Source organism: Psammomys obesus, unplaced genomic scaffold (genome assembly GCF_907164565.1).
Source record: "Psammomys obesus unplaced genomic scaffold, mPsaObe1.curated_primary_1811, whole genome shotgun sequence".
Lineage (NCBI taxonomy): Eukaryota > Metazoa > Chordata > Mammalia > Rodentia > Muridae > Psammomys > Psammomys obesus.
The window spans coordinates 5190065-5207692 of NW_026590767.1; the positions used below are offsets into that span (position 1 = coordinate 5190065).

The 17628-nt window shown below is 44.2% G+C and overlaps 1 protein-coding gene across 1 annotated transcript in view; it reads right to left on the reverse strand.

The window, feature by feature from the left end:
- Adam12 (ADAM metallopeptidase domain 12) overlaps positions 1 to 17628 on the reverse strand; it is a 256510-nt gene that overhangs the window by 62572 nt on the left and 176310 nt on the right. Inside the window, exons 8-10 of the mRNA XM_055608905.1 lie at positions 12737 to 12906; positions 9843 to 9927; positions 6059 to 6207 (exon numbers count right to left, since the gene is read on the reverse strand). Of these exons, the coding sequence (XP_055464880.1) occupies positions 6059 to 6207; positions 9843 to 9927; positions 12737 to 12906 (404 nt within the window). The remainder of the gene's footprint in view (positions 1 to 6058; positions 6208 to 9842; positions 9928 to 12736; positions 12907 to 17628) is intronic.

Consider the following 17628-nt stretch of genomic DNA (forward strand, 5'->3'; position numbering starts at 1 on the left):
TTCTGTAGCATGGGATGAACTGGAGATGCTCAGGGAGCTCTCAGCTCAGCTTCACTTCTGCCCAAGCTCTCAAAGGCTCTCACACTGGCCTTAGCTCCTAGATGCAATCTCTGCTCACCTCCTTCCAACTTTGGTTTCCTGTTCATAGGGATTTAAATTATTGGTCACTTTTGGGAAGATCTGGAATGTGGTACCATGGTTGAATTTGAAGATTTTGCTTTACCTCCTAGAGCAGAGGTTCTCCACCCCCCAGGGGTCACATCTCAGATATTCTCCATGCGAGATATTTACATTATGATTCATCACAGCAGCAACGTTACAGTTGGGAAGTTACAATGGAATAATTTTATGGTTGGGGGTCACCACAACATGGGGAACCGAATTAAAGGGTCACAGCGTTAGGAAGGTCGAGAACCACTGCCTTAGAGGGACATGTAAGTGCCTACAGACAGATCCTCTGGTACCCAGGCCTGCTTAGACAGAGTAAATAAGATTCTCTGCAGTAGGATCGTCTTCCCCACAGCTACAGAATCTTCTATCAGAACTCTGCCTGTTTTAACTTGCCACCTCCGGATCCCTTGCCTGTCTCCCCACTACGATGAATGCCAGACCTCTGAAATCAGGGATACCGCCATCTGTGTGCAGTCGTGTACATGTGTGTATGTAAGTGTGTATTTGTATGAGTGTATATGCCTGTGTGTGTGTGGTGGGGCAGAAGTCAACACTGAGCATTTTCCTCAAACATTCTCCAACTTACTTTCCAGCATCTTTCACTGAACCTGAGCTTGTTGATTGGCTAGGTGAGCAGGCTAAAAAGCACCAGGGATCTCCCTGGCACTAGGATTACAGATGCCAGACACTGCTCGGCTTTGTACAAGGTCAGCCATATACAGGCTGCTGGAGACCTGACTTCAACAAGCATAGGATTACAGGCCCCCAGCTCTGTGCTCAGCTTTACAACTGGCTGCTGGGGATCTGAGCGCAGGTCCCTAATGCTTGTGCATCAAATACTTTATTGACTGAGCCATCTTTCCAGCCCTCTCTTTAGCTGTTTATAATCAGCATGTGTTAATTATAAATAATAGGTTTCATTATGGCATTGTCTTTTCTTTCTTTCCTTCCTTTCTTCTGTCCTTCCTTCCTTCCTTTTATTTTTTCGAGAGTTTGCTCTGTATAGCAGCCCTGACTGTCCTAGAACTCACTCTGTAGACCAAAATAGCCTTGAACTCAGAGATCCTCCTGCCTCTGCCACCCAAATGCTGGTATTAAAGGCATGTGCCACCACTGCCTGGCTCATTATGACATTTTCATATGTTCACATATTTTGATCATCTTTATCCCCTTTATCTTTTACCCCTCTGCTTCTTCCATTCTTTCCCCTTCCCATGTAGCTCCTCTTGTGTTTTGTTTGTTTGTTTGTTTGTGAGCCAGTTAGTTTCACTAGGGTAGCTTATGGGAGCATGGGCGAAGGTTTATTTGCAGCAAGGACATCTTATCAGTAGATACACCCCTAATAAAAGTGCCTTTCCTCCTTTCATTGACCTTGATAACTACTTAGATAAATCCTCAGGGAGGGGTGGAGCCATATCCTCACTCCATGTACAGGATGTTGCTAGGTCCTGCCTTTTGAGCTATTGTGCAGGTGATCACAGCTACTGTGAGTTCAAGAGTGAAACAGCCACATCATGCTCAGAAATCAGCGTTCTTTACCATTCCCTAGTTTCCTCTTGCTGTTTCAGTTCTTTCTGCCTCTTATTTACCTGTGTTCCCTGAGCCTTGGAGGTGCTGACGTACATGTCCCCTTTAGAGCTGAGCAGTCCCTGTTATGAGCACTTTAGCCAGGTCTGAGACTTCAACCTGGGGAAGTTCTTTTTTGGCTGATTTTCTTATCTGCTTCTACCATAATAATACAAATCTTCCCTTATCTTCTCCATCACTTTGGGCTTTTCTGATTAATTCACCACTTGCTTAGCAAGTTGCTTGCCATCTGAGAAAATTAAAAACACCACTCTCAAGACAGGAGTGTGGGATTATAAGGGGAACCAAATAGATATGAGTCTGTCCTGTGATGGGTGTATACCCACCATCTATCCAAGAGCACAATGTGTGGCCAATCCTAATGCGTTCCTCCCAGACAGCCTAAGTGCCCAGCTTTCAATGATAGAATTTCTGCAAAAATTAGAGGAACTAGTTGTAGCTGGACTTTTCTACTTTGTGGGTGCTTCTTTTTCCCACCCTTTTCCCCTCCACCCTATTTCACTCTCTAGCAGTGGATAGGAGAGAAATAAGGATAGAGGGGAGAGAGGAAATAGACAAGTCCCTGAATCTAATTTCTTTCTTGATTCTTCTTTGACCAAAGCTACTAACAAACTGCAACCAACCTCCCTGAACAACCACCAACCACCAACACCACCTATGGGGCTCTAGCATTTATATATTCACACACACACACACACACACACACACACACACACACACACACACACGAAAAGTTTCCAGAATTCCAGACATCACACAACCACAGAAACTATCTGTAGCTGGCAAAACCACACCTCTGCTAGAGCACAAGGAAAATCATAGTCAGCTGTTTCGGACAGTTCAAAGCAGCCCCAAATTGAAAGAATTCTTAAGAATACCACTACAACCAGTGACTCTATTTTTGAATGTAAATCATAACCTTTTCTCGCTGTGGCAAGCTCTATTTATTGTCATGCTAACTCTGAAAGTGTTCTCACCATTTCTCTATCCTTATTCCTATGAATTCAGCACACTCAACCCAGGAAGACCAAAAGCTGTAAGGAGCCCCTTAATGGGTGGATGCTGCCGAGTTTAACTCCCACACAAACCTCCAGACACCACATATGCCAAGAGTAATTTCCAAGGCAGGTCCCATATGCTTAGTCTCCAAAGACATAAAACATATGCACTTACAGACAAACCATAGAGAAACTCCCTTTAGCTGGTGCTGCTGTGTGCAAGGAAATCAGGCACCCTGGTTCGCATAGGACTCTGCTCCATGCTTGTACTTGCAGGCCTTCTAATCCCATTTGTCAGGAGAGAGATTTTAGATTTTAGAGTCAGGACACAGGAATACTGTGTTAAAGGAAAACCAGGTTCTCTACAGGACATGCCCTTAGTCCTTTTCTGGTATTTGTTTCTTTTCGATTCTAAGCCCTTACTGTCAAATATGTTATTAATGTTATCTCTTTCTGGGTCTCCTTCAGGCTCAGACCAACATTTTTGATACTAGCCGCCCATGGGTTGATCAACAGGGAGGAAGAAGCCAGAGTTTAAAATCAGCCAGAGTAACCAGAAGTCCTTCCTACGGCTCAGTGGGAATTCTGAAAAAGGTCCAATATCTGTGCTTGCTGTCCCTGTGAACTAAATGACACTAATGCTCCTCTGTCTTGGGAGAGTGATTTATAATTTACAGAGGCACATGATCTCATTCAATCCACTCCCCCTCCTCTCCCAGGGACCCCATGAGGCAAGGGAACCACCACCATGAGATAATGCTGGAGCAGCCTGGGAAATTCCACAATAGGTGATGGATGACGGGGGATTGTCTGGGCCCCTTGGCTCTCCTCTCACTTTGGGCTTTTGTGATTAATTCACCCAGTTGCTTAGGAAGTTGCTTTCCATCTGAGAAAATTAAAAACACCACTCTCTGGACAGGGATGTGGGATCATAAATGAGAACCAAATAGAAAAAGATTTACACAAAAACACAAGCTCAGCAAAAGAGAAAACTCTGACATTGCTAATAAGGAATAAATCAAATAAAGGCTATTAGCAGGCCCCTGGTGTGTGGGGGAGCCTTCGAAATGTTTGCTGAGCTCTTAACAATGTCATTTCTACCTGAGGTGTTCCGATATCTCTAGGGTAATCTGGCCTGCCCTGTTCAGCACTGTTATGGCCACCTGCCAAGCGAGAAAGACCTCACACAAAACCCCAAGAGTGCTAGAGAGCAGACCAGCAGATGTCTATAATCTTTAGGGCTATAGGGTCTTCCTCAGCTGAGTATACCTCAAACAGTGCTTCCTATTCAATAAGTGAGTGGGTGGCTGGCTGGGAGGCATAGAAGACATACAGATGGATCTAGCAAGGATCACAAAGGTCTAGGGATGGGTCCTTTGCCTGTGTGCATGAGAACAATCCAGTGATAAGAAAATTAGGTCAGAACTTGGATGACATGATTTCTCCAGTCCAACCCAGTGGTCTGAATCTATACTTTCCTCTTTTATTTTCTCTTATCAAAAGCTAAAAAGCACTAGCAGTGTTAGCTGCCAACATGGTTGGTCAGTGGGAACCTTTTCTGGAGGTGCGTGGGCAGATGTATTACTGTGCACAGGGTACTCAGGGGAATGGAGCATAGAGAGCATTTGATCTGTCTACTGAATGAGTTCATCAAGAATGAGGAGTCACAAAGACCACCCTGCCACAGGCCAACTCCCACCAGTCCCATTCTGAGCCAGTCACTCCAGGAGAGTGAGACAGAAGGTCCATCACTCCTTAGACCAACCTTGAACTCTAAGCAGTGGCTCCTTTCGCTAACTGTTCAACTGGTCTTCCCCCTTATTTGGATTCGTATTAGAGAACATTATGCACCAGGATTTCCCTTCAGAGAGCGCCACTTGTTAGTCTCTAGCAGGTACATGCAACCTTTGACACTGTGAAATGACGTCATTTAAAAGTTCACATTTGAGAACTGCACAATAGAGCTGTAAAAAAAAAAATTGATCATGTTTTAAGTGGGTGTATGATTTTGTGCTGAGTGAAATTTATTTCTGTTTTAGGCTGCATGTAGCTTGTGGGCCACGCCTAGAGCTCCCTGATGGTGTGACTTTAAACTATTTTCACTTTCAGTCAGGTCTTTGATTTCTGTTTTCACTAAACAAGGACTCAGTGACTCCATTGAATTGTGCTTAAGGCAGAACCATGGATGAAAAGGTTGCCCCTGCAGATTTTGCGGGCCGGGCCGGTGAGGGTGACTCAGGCAGCAGTAGCTCCCTGTGAAGGGCACGGTGGCTGACCCCAGATGGCTGTGTGGTTCAGCTTAGCCGTTATTGGTGTCCTACACACCGTCTGGTAGGGAGCCCCTCTGCGTGTTGTTTGTAAAGGCAAGACCACATTCTTCAACAATCCTCCTCTCTTCCGGGACTATAAAGCTCGTCGGCAGGCATTCTTCATCACACCATGCTGCCTCCTTGTTAGCAAGGCTTCATAGAGCTCAGCTGTTGGGTCACTCGGTCAACACTTTTTGCTCCTAGTGTCACAAATTCAACAAACGGAGACAGCAGGCGTGGCTGGGGAAGCTCCATGAGAGAAGTGTCTGCATGGTCTTGGGTGTTAAGATAAGGGACAGGGCGCATATACAGCGTGTGCTTTCCCTCTCTAAACTTGCCTAAATCAGCTCACCACTCCAGTTTGGGAAAGGCTCTTGGGGTCATCAGAGGATATCGGCGTCTTGAATCTTCCCAGGTGGCGTCTGTGTCCCCCTCACTCAAGGGCTTTTTAATAGTGGGCCTAGAAAGTCATTTCCTTTAAACCCTTAAGGTCTGGTTTATTAAATGGTCTGTCAACATGGATACTGTAACCCGCTTCTACCCAGCCGGAGGTGAAAGGCACCTTCCACCCAGCATGCTCCAGGAGGAGACCCTCTAGGACCCTTTCCAATTCTATAGGGTAGGTTCCCAAGACCCTCAGAAGCCTGGCTCCTCTGGCCAATGTCAGCTGAGACTATATGTTCAAATGACAAGCACGTGCTGAGACTGTAGGATTGATTTGTGATTTCTAAATAACAGCATCCATCTTCACTGCTTCCCAGGGAAGAGGCCAGCCCTTGTGCTATGTGTCATTGAAGCTGGTTGTCTGTGACTCCCCGGAGCACACAGTCCACTCTGGCTACTTGGGCATGAATTTCTTTCAGGAAACTTCTGTGGATTCTTCAATCAGAAAACCGGGGTGGGAGGCATTTTCCTCTTTTGCTAAGAAGTTTCTCAGCACACAACTCAAGCTGTGCACAGTGAACTCTGGGGCCACTGAAGCCTGGTACTTACCCGGTGGAAGGGTTCATGATGCAGCCTCCTTTCTCTGCAGCCATTCTGCAGCTGCAGCCCCTCTCCAGTGTGTCATGGTTCATTCCAAAGTTGTGGCCCAGCTCATGCGCCAAGGTCACGGCAGCACCAAGGGGGCTGTCTGAATGGTCCTCAAAGAAAATACAAGAGCATAGATTTTCAGTTCATATCTGCTTGGCCTTTTCTCACTCATCTTCTCTCCTTTTTTGCATTTTGTCACCACTAATACTTGGTTTAACTGAATTCCCCATAAAAAGCCTGAATTCCCCAATACAGAGCCTTGCTTAATTCTGAACATGGGAAGTAATTTGGCCTGTTTCTTTAAGCCCATTTGGGGGTTCTGCTGAGGGCTGTCTCATTATATGTGAGGATTCGTTGCTGATCTCCCCTCTGCAAAACACCATTGAGAGAGACAAAAAGTCATTCCTAATAATAGAAAGAAAAGGCTGCCTGATCAAGAGGATGTTGAATGAAAGCTGTTTCAAATCAACCCTAAACAGCTAGACTTAACCCTGTTTCTTTCTTTCTGCCTGGTAGGGGAGGATTCTGGGAAAGTTCTTGACAACCTACAATAACAGCTGATTATAACATAATTCATTTGAGGATTGATTGAATCAAGATGACAGTTCAGTTATGTCTCAGTCTTGCTTGCCCTTTAAGTTGACCTCAGACACAGACAGAGACATTCAGATTCTCTGATGGGGGGAGTTGTTGGGATTCACATTAACCTTTCGCCATTAGCAAGCATGGCTGGCTTAACTGAATCCGTGGATAGCTTGGCTCAAGTAGACACTTAAACATAACTAAAAATACAGTTACTTAACTTAATCCAAGATTGGTTAATTAGCAGATGTGATTTATAGAAATTCTGCTAGTGAGTGGAGTTTTGGAAAATGTGTTCATACCTTGAGGCAAATTAGTATCTTGCTCTTGCTTGAATTTTGGTTTGTGTTACCCAGGAAAGAGATAACAGGTTTTCCAAAACATGTCCAAAAGAGAGTATGGTACTATGTTTAGAAAAACCCTTATTTCCAGTCTTTCTGAGGACCCTGGGTAGAGGCATGTTTCTGTGAGAGCTGGCAGAAGCCATAGCTCAAGGGCAGAGCTGTCACTCGCCTATTGTTTAAGAAGCAAGTTGTTAGAATAGATAAAATTCCTGATAAATTACCTCATTTACACATCACAGTTTCCTGTTGTAGAAGTATTATAGATCTCATGTTTCAGGAAATCAATTCTTAATAACATGCATTGGCGGAGGGAATGTTGCCACTGTCATGTGTGGAGGCTGAATTTAGTTAGCATGTGTGGCTCAGAACTCAAGGAACTTGTTTCTCAAGAACACTCAACTACCAGTGTTCTGTCCTGTGGAATATCAGTCTTATTTTTAATTTTTTGAGTTGCTTTATATCATGCATAAATAAATGGAATCTGTCTTAATTAAGGGCTACTGGTAAACCTTTTATGCCTGCTTACAATTAGGATGAAAACATCTTTTTGTGTGTCTGGTGCCATGTCCAGATCAAGATTTTTTCTTTCTTTCTTTCTTTCTTTCTTTCTTTCTTTCTTTCTTTCTTTCTTTCTTAGTTAGTTAGATATAAAGGCATGGCTTTAAATTACTAAAATTAGAGTTGTTTTATCTTGAAACAATGGAAAATGGTCTTAGAAATATTTTGAGGGTTCCCTGCCTCTTCTTAACTTTCTTTCTCTGTATTTGAGGGTCCTTGGGCATGGTGATGTCCGCTCCTAATAAACACGGTTCCAACTTCGGGATACAGTAACAGAAAACTAATGTAGATGGTTTTGGTCTGGGTGGGATATTGATTTTATTGTCTCATGAATCCTACAAATATCAAATATCCTATTTGATATTTCTCTGTGGGATAAAAATGGTGTGTATATTATCTGCCATCTAATTGGTAAAACCAATTTATTTAAAAACATATTTCATTTTAATTATGTTTCTATATGACTGTGTCTGTGTGTGGGTTTTCTCACATGAGTACAGCTCCCACATGGAGCCCAGAAGAGGGCATTGGGTCCCTTGGAGCTGGAGTTACAGTCAGGAGCTGCTTGACTTGGGTACTGGAAACCAAAGCTATATTCTCTTGAAGTGCAGCACTGTGAACTCTTTATTGCTGGGTCCTTTCTTCAATTAACAATTGAAGAATTAACAATTGCTAATTAACTTTGGGCCTCACTAGACTATCACGGCATGACACATAAGTTGCCTCTATTTCTCATCTTACTTTCACATATTCAAAACAAACAGCTTTTTTTTTTTCCTGCATGATTTTAAAGCAGGGCTCTTGGTAATTACTTCTATGGAAACAGAGCAAGGGATATGAGCCGACAAGTCCTTTACCCTGTCATGTGGGACATGGGATGCCTCAGCTCTCTGCAGGGCCAGGATCCACGTTGATTATGAAGAATTCCATTTTGGCTTCTGAACATATTTGTGCCAGTTTTAAGTGGCAAAGTCGGTAGCAACTAACCATGGAACCGTGAAACTGAAAATTACTCCCTCTTAAAATTTTACAATCTGTTCTATGAAAACATAGCTGTGATCTGACTTGAAATGAACCTGGCACCAGCAAAACCCAAACTTTCCAGTGACTTCCATGATGGAGATCACCGGCAGGGCTTCCATGTTCAAAGGAAACCTGAGAGGAGCCGGTTCAAGCCAGCAAGCCAGTGAGTGGGTGAAGGCCCTCCACATAGCCTACCCACCCAGTGCATGCTTGCATAAATTACCTACCACTGTTCCCAGATGGGAAGAGAATGTTTATGTACCGTCACTAGAAAGATTAGATTAGCCAGTACGCAGAGAAAATAACACTCAGCAAAATGTAACTGTTCCACCCTTTACTTCGACTGGACAATCATGGACACTCTGTATGAAGGGTGGGGAGGGGTCATGGATTTTTGGGAGGGCAAGGGTGTATTTGTTTAATGGAGATGGAGGGAGACGTACTGAGGGTACTTCCTGTCTGAGAGCTGGTACCATAGTGGAACACTAGATTCTCAAGGGACAACCCGGTATGAGAATGCCTTTTAGAACTTTCAGCAGGGTTAGAATGGGAGGGAGCACTCCCCCTCCCTCTTGGGCAGCAAGTCTAAGTTCCTTCCATTAAACTCCTAAGAAATCTCAAACGTGCTTCTCGTTGTACTTCCTTTTACAAACACATATAGCCCCGTATATGACAAAGTTACCCCTGTAAAGCAATAAACCTAGGCCTCTGTCTTCCAAGAATAAGGTTATGATAAAGACAAATTGTACTCTGGCCAGAAGGTATGGAAAGCATTTGCAATGGTACATAGTGAAAAACCTCAAACTTCTGACAGTTGGGCGCAGAGGCAGAACCATCAAAAAAAAAAATTACTTGAGTGGCAACATTTAGTGTAGAACCACAGTCTATCAGCCTCCCCCCAAAAACCCTGAGCACGGAGGGTAACCCCCATGTCCTGGCTCCTACCACCACCAGGAAACATTCCTGGGTTGAGATACTTCGACCAATAGTCCCAGTTGAGATATTTCTCCACAGAAGGGGCTACTCTTCCATGTCTGCCTTTCCTGTGTTCTGTCTATGTCTTCTAAACTGTCCCCTACATGTAGAAAAACAAATCATAATGTAGGTGGATTAAAAGTTAGAGGTAAATCTAGGAAGCATCAATGGGAAGGAACTAACTTCACCAGGTCTGCAAGAGTAGGGATTTCCTAAGGGAATCATTGAAAAGGGAAGACATCTTCCGGACATCTTTGGCTTACCATGACAACTCCTCCAGACTGCTCTGCGGTGCACATGCTCATTATGGGTGCCATGCCAATGGTGGTGCCTTGGAAATAAACCCCACTGGAAAACAGAAGGAAGGGCTTCATTTAATCTTACACATTATGGATGCATATCCCAACATTTCAAATATTGTTAGGCAGGTCTGTCACAGAATGTTCAATGATGCAAATAGCCCCAGGCGGGAGTATTTACTTGTGACTTTTATCTTTTTTTTTTTTTTTTTTTTTTACAGGTTCCTTTTCTAGTCACAATATGGTCCCATAATTCTTGAAGAGTTTTGCTGTCTAGATTCAGACAGGGGCCAGGCGTTACTTTGTATTTATAAGTTGTAGTTTGCCTGCTTCCTGTAGGGAGCTGTTGCTTTGAAACAACGCCTGTTGATGGAAAGGCTGCAAAGTCACCCGGATTCACTGTTTGCTAAAGGAAACATAGGAGACAGCTTGGGAGATTTTCTTTGGAGGTTCTTCTGGAGGTTGCTTTCCTGTGTAACTCATCATCGCCAGACACGAAATCCTTCAAAGAGTTCTGCCAATATGGCTTTTGAGACTGAAACCAGCAGAAAAACGATCGCTTCTCTAGAGCCAGTGTAGAGCAAGTAAGTACCCACAAAGCTTTGGCACCAGGCAGAAAGCTTCTGGAAGGGAACTTCGTGGCTTCCATGTAGGCGTTCTCTTATCTGGAATCTCAACCTGATCATGAATCTAATCATACTAATCAACTGTTTCAAGCAAGTGTGTTTGTTAATCCCAGCCTCATGCATTAAATTTTTAACACTGTATTTCTTGGACTCCTACAAAATAATCAAGTGACTTAGTCATGTTTTGTTGGCCAACAAAGACAATGTACCAACACAGACAATGCATTTAGAGTTTAAAAAGTCAAATATGGGGCTGGAGAGATGGCTCAATGGTTAAGACCTGGCTCTTCTTCCAGAAGACCTGGATTCGATTGCCAGCACCCAAAAGCTGCTCACAACTGTCTTTAACTCTAGTCCTAGGGGATCCAACTTTCTCTTCTGGCCTCTGTGAACACCAGGCGTGCACACACATGGTGAATACATATACATGCAGGCAAATACCCATACATATAAATAAAAGAAAAGAAAAGCCAGATATCTTCACAGTGACTAACTGAGCAGAGGTAGCATGTGAATAAACAGCATGGTTTCTTCCTTCTTCTGCTTTTTTTCTTCTTTAGTTTTCCCTTCCTTTTTCTTTATTTTCTTCTTTTAGCATCTATCTATCTATCTATCTATCTATCTATCTATCTATCTATCTATCTATGGCACTAGAGCCATCCCTTGTTATCCATAGAGATTAAGCTCAGAATCCTCTGAGGGTACAAAACTCAAAGATACTCAACTCCCTGCATAAAATGACATTGTGTATTGTGTTTGCATAGAACCTATGCATGCACATGCATGTAATCCGATCTCTTGATTTCTTGTCCTTAATGCATTGTGATGTTGTCTGTCAGTCATTACACTGAATTATCCAGAGACGACAGGAATGATGGTCTGCACATGCTCAATAAAAATACAGCTTTTTCTCTGAACATTTCTGATTTGAGGCTGGTTAGATCCACAGGTGTGGAACACTCAGGTGTGGAGGGCCTGTATAACTCATGTTCACAGTGGCAGGCACTTCATTCAGCCCTTTTATTTACAGCTGCTCATATATACAGACCGCATGAATGGTTACAGCTATACATACAAGTAAATTAAGAAGGTTAAAGAAGATGGTAACTTATTTCCAGATGTTTAGGTTGGGCAGATTCCTTTAGTGGAAAAACAAAATAAAACAAAACATTCCAACTCAGAGTACACGGGCTGTACTTTTAATAGTGCAAGACTGACCAGTGCATAAAATGGGGAGCAACTGAAACACATCCCCAGGGGACCCCAGAGAAACGGCCAGAGTAAATGATCAGGGAATGCCGACAAAACTGAGAGTGGATGGAGGCATTTCCTGAAGTGAACGCAAGGCAGAACCATCTTGTTCCCTCCTCATAAATGTTCAACAAGCTCGATCTGACTGGACAAAGAACAGGGACCCCTGTGTCTGAACGTTTCGCTTTAGTGATTTAGGTTACATGAGAACAAACGAATAACGGTAGGAAGTGCCTAAAGATTAGAATAAACGTGTGCAGTTTCCGAACACATCTGCTTCCTATGAAGTCAAGCTAAACTAGAGACAGTCTCTTCTTTAAAGTGCAAAGGTGCCTAGAGTCACTCACCATATGCTGCCAGACAGTCGAGCTTCCCCCTTCCCTTCCCTTCACCACAGCAGTTGCTACTCTGATGCTTTCTAGTCTTCTGTTTCCTTGCAGCGGCAGGCAGGTACTCCTCAGAGCAAGAATGCTTAATACTGGGTACTGTTATGTTCAAAGCACCTACCTGGATCCTAGCAGGTCCCAGTGAGTACTGACTCGAGGAAGAACACAAGGCCAGGGTGACACCCACTGACCTGGAAAGCCAACGGCACGTCTCTAACAGAGGAGAAAGGCCCTTTTCCTAGGTACCCGACAATCTTCGCTCCTATGCCTTGCTCTCAGATCTTACAAAAACAGATTTTTTTCCACTAATAATAGACTACTTGAGGCAATCTTATTAAGACTAAAACCAGAAAATTTACCGTAAGGAAAATGCCCAGTTATGGGGAAAAAAGAAAAAAAAATGACAGTCCTGCAGATGCACAGACTTCCCAATGGAGCTATGATGCCAGCCAGGGATGTGCTTGACCCCTGACGCAGGCTGGGAAGTCCCTGAGAGAACTCAATATGCTGTGTAGACAGATGTGGCTTTGGCAACCCAGGGAAAGTATATGTAGATGGCACTGCATGTTTAACAGAGGAAGACAGTGCTTCTCACCTGATAAGCTGAGCATTGTCATGGGATTTGCGAGGTAGAAGCTTAATCTTTCTCCAGTCTAGAAACTCATGAAGGCTGGTGAACGGATCCTGGCTTATAGAGCATTTGTCGATGTCATTCCACACTTCCACCCCTACCAGCACGATCCGGATGTTTAGCGGTCTGTAAAACTAAGAGAATGGGCGTCCTTGAAGGATCACATTATCAGGAATTTAAAAAGAAAATTGGAACTGATTTCACTGTTTGAAGTCCACTGTTGTAAGTTAAGAAAACCCCTCTCTGTGAAACTTTGTTCCCATGGCAATGAAATTTAAGAAATAGTCTTAGTACCTGATGCAAAGTGAAATGTTAACTGGGCTCTGCAATGTTGACCAATTTGATGCTAAAGTTATCAGCCATTTCTCCTCTGTCTGCCATTATGTGCACAGAAGGGAGCATTTTAAGAGACTTGGCATGATTTAAGTGTGGGTGTAGATGTATGTTACCATTTAATATACTAGCAGTTAATATCTACAAGAAAAAATAAGGACTGAATGAAGATCATTCAGATAGCTCTGCCAATAATAATAGTATTTTCATTTTAAGTAGAGTGTTCTGTCTATGAGGTCCCGGAAATGAACCTGAGTTTCTCAGCAAAGACTTAGCCTTGGCTGACGCCATCATATTCCGTCACCTATCAAGTTAGTAAGTTTAGTGCTTTTTAGAATAACAGAAGCATAGACAAACTTTATGACCATATTTTTCACACCATAAATATGGGAAGATCTGTCATGTGGAGTTCTTGTCACAGGAGCTTGAGAGAGAAAGCTTCAAATAGACCCAAAGCGAGTCTTCTCTTTTACCCCTACATTTAGGCAGTAATGATGTCAACCAAAGCCTTCCCCCACCCAAAGTTCATAAGAGATAGAGGGGGAAGATAACTCTTCTGGTTGTCAGAGGGTGGCTCGGCTCACCTAAGCCTGGAGGGGCAGCATGAGTGGCTAGGCAACATGGACTGCACATCAGTCCATCCTGGGGTTGATGCTGAGGGACTTTTAGATGCATTGTTCGGCCACAAAGCATCTATTCAGCTAACAACTGATATGATTCCCATTTATAGTCCAGGCAGTGAGGCTGGGAAGGGCCCTGTAAGCTGTTCCAAATCGTGCTTACTCCGTATGGACTAGCACACCGACAGGGAGATGACTCAATGATCGCGGCAAACGGGGGAAGGACATGAATTATCTATTAATTTTTTTGATGCCAGTGACATACAAGTCCACACACAACCAGAAAGTCCCCGCCTTCTGAGACCCTGGATACACAAGGAGAAAAGCTGGGCTAGTGATAGGTTCTAGCCAACTCTGGAGGGAAGCAGATCCTCTAAGTTTCTAGTAACATCTGGCCAGCAAGGAACACGGATCCCAGCAGCTCTGCACTTGGGAGTTGAGCACCATTCCATTGTGGTGAGGTAAAGTTCAAGGAGCTCCCAAAGGCCAAGCATCTGACCCAAGATTCTCAGCCCCATGCGAGAGCCCATCCTTTCCCTTGTTGATTCCCAGGGTCATGTGGTGAACACTGGGTCAGCAGAAGAACTCAGAGAACTCAGCTGGGGCACAAATTATGTCATGGACTATGCTAATTGCAGTGGCCCAAGCTGGGGTTGGACAGATAACAAAGACCATACGAAATTAATATATTAATGATACAATTACATAAGCAAAATGTTTTCCAATGGTATGTTTTTTTTTTTTTTTTTTTTTTTTTTTAAATCAAGAAATCATACAACTTGTGCCTATTTGCAAACCTCTAGCCTGGGTTTCCCAGGAAAAACAGTTCCAGGATCCTCCTGAATGATGCCTGTGCATGTCGGGGGCACCCTCAAGATGACATCCCCAGTTGCATCATATACAGAGGTCACAGTAATTAGGAAAAAAATATTCAATGCTGATGCTCATGCCAGCTTTCTAAGAGATTCCATAGGGACAGATATTCTGAGTGGCCTTGAGGACTATCTTCTGAGAAATGAACACCGCCTCCCAGGAATATTGAATGGAAGTAAGAACTAAGGTTGGTCCAGGCCTGTCGTATCCTCTTTCTCATTATTAACCTAGCAGCATACCAACCACGGAGGTGTTTGTTGTACACCAATGGAGAGGTTGTATTCTCTGTGAACCCTCTCTGAGCACATTCTAGCCCAGGCTTCAGGCTTAGTCACCTCCTCTCTAAAGTTGGTGCCCTTGGTTAACATCTATGTGTGCTATGCCTACAGCAAGTCATCATGCACTGTCTCTTTACTACCTTCTCTAAGTGTTCTTCCGTGGTTTGCCCATAGGTCATCTTGGTTCTTGTTAGTAAAGTTTAATGAGCACAAGTATACCCCTGGCTTGATGCCAGTGTGCCCTGGATTAGTCCATAAAGCAATTTTATGGATTAGGAACTGTTATTGTTCCCATTTCAGAGTCAAGGCACTGACTCTGTTCAAGATCATGACTGCACGGCTGGGCTGGTGCATAGATACGCTGACAGTCACATTGTGAGTACTGTGACTCCAGACTTCCACAAAAGCTCATGAGCCTGTGTAGGACAAATTGAGCTTGGCAGCTGCCTGCCTGGCTCCAGGACCCTAGGATATATGTAGACACAGTCAGAGACCCAGATAAGTGATTCTCCTACATACACGAAAGCCACACATGTTTGCTGTCAGTTCTTGCTGTGTGCAAGAACCTGGTACAAGCAGAGGAAATATTAGGATGGCCTCCCCCTGGCTTAGCTGCTCAGATATCCCCACAAGGCTCTAGGACACAGGACATGCTATCACGTCTATGTTAACTGGACATGAATCCAGTTAACTGACATAGTACCCCACTGAGTAATAGCACAAATGGGAAGTCCAGGGGTGTGCTAGAGGGTCAAACTTTCCAGAAGGAATGGATTAGAAATAAAGGAGGTAGAATCCCCTAGGGTTCCAGGAGAGCTTGCATTCTTTAGGCTTGAGAGGAGGAAAAGGGGGGGGGGTGGTCACACGAGTGAAGACAGCTGAAGAAATTCAGAGTCCTTCAGAGGATGGCTACTGAGGCTTGGAGCTGAAGTCACAGCTTAAGAAGGTCGTGCTGGAGTGATGGCTTCAAGATGCAAAGCTTCGGTCTGCAGATGCTTAGCCCTGCTGTTCCTGCTGCAGTGTAATCAAGACCCAGGAAGAATGCCCCATAGATTTTTTTCTAGAAGCATGGATATCAGACACATTCTGCTTCTGTTACCTGGGATTTCCTGACCCTCTCTAGGATCTCACCTTTGTCTCTAAGTCACGTCTTTCCCTCTCTCTCTCTCTCTCTCTCCAAGTCTGGGGTTTTCTCATTCTCCAAGCCAGTACAACTAAACAGTTATTAATTTAGAATGCCCAACCGAGCCAAGATGTCAGCAAATGAGGAAGTGGCCACTGAGATAATCAATGAGTTTTGGGCTGAGACTATCTCATGAGTGTAGTTGCAAAACTGGGAAGTCTGATGTTGCCTGGAGCCATCAGCCAACACGTGTGGGTACAGAGTTGCCCAAGGAGTCTGACTGTCCCTTCCAGGATCTCTAGGTGCTGGAGCTGTTGAAAGGTGAACAGGAATACCAGGGCTAAATGTGTCTTCATGATCAGCAAATTGGCTCTGCCCTCCCTCCAGGCTGGCATGCTTGACCGAGTCCACCAGCTCTTCTAGAGGCATACTGTTCTTTAATGACCAGCACAAGCTATTAACAGACACCCACCCCCATCTGCTCATTTTCGGTTTTATGAGCTGAAGCGAGATAAAACCTAGAATAATATGTAAAGACAGATACAGGCAGAGGACCAGATGTATTACTTCTTATAATGAGGTTTCTGCAATTTCTAGTTGGATGCTAATGTAGTCCATCATTTCCTTTTACTTCTGAGGGACAGGATGAACTCTTTCCTTCCTTAGGGGGGTGGGAGGGCTCTCAGATGATGGTCTGCTTTGGTGAGGGTAGAGTGCTGGCCTGGCCTCTTAGCTATCTAAGCCTTTCACCCGCTGTCACTGAGTCTCCATTTTATCTCACCTATTTTAAGGCAAACTCTGGATGGCTCCATGTCAAGCCCCCTCCCAGGCCAATCAGACCAGAGTAGGAAGGCTGAGATTTCTTAAAGGGGGATCACATGAACGAACAAAACACCCCGGGGACTTCTGGTGGCCCATGGTTTTGATCCTGCTTTTCCATTTTGGACAGGTCTCTGGTAGCCCACGCTAGCCTCCATCTCACTAAGTAGGTGAGTATGACCTTGGACTTCTGATGTCCTGCCTCTGCCTTCCAAGGGCTAGAATTACAGGCAAGCTCCACCCTGGCCAGTTTATATGGTTCCAGGGACAGGATTCAGTGCTTCATGCATGGAAGGTGAGCACTTTACTTACTTACATCCTCAGTCCCTGTGACCCAGCTTTAACTCCTGTGCTATGCTTGACATATTTCCCAGGATCCATGCTTTACCCTGCTTGCTAAAAGATTGGTTCCCTAGCCAGGATCCCCCTTCATCCCTTGACTTTAGGATGTGCGAAGAATTACTACTGAAACATACTTAAAAACCATGTATTGTGATGGTGTTCAGTCTGCCTCAATGGTCTGATGAAAAAACTGGGACTTTGGGGCAGTCTGAATTCCAATTCATTAGCTCCCACCCTGGCTCTGTGTGCCGTGTTCACAGACAAGCACAATCATGCTGTATACATGCACAATCATGCATGTATACATGAGCATAAGTGAACATGTATGTGTGCATGTGCCTAAGCTCTGTGACCACAAGGAGCTGCTTACTGTATCTATAAGGGGCGGGAGCAGACTAAGCCATTCCTTGTTCTGAGAGAACTCACTTGCCCACTCTCTATCTTGCAAGGTCACTGTCTCAATGGTAA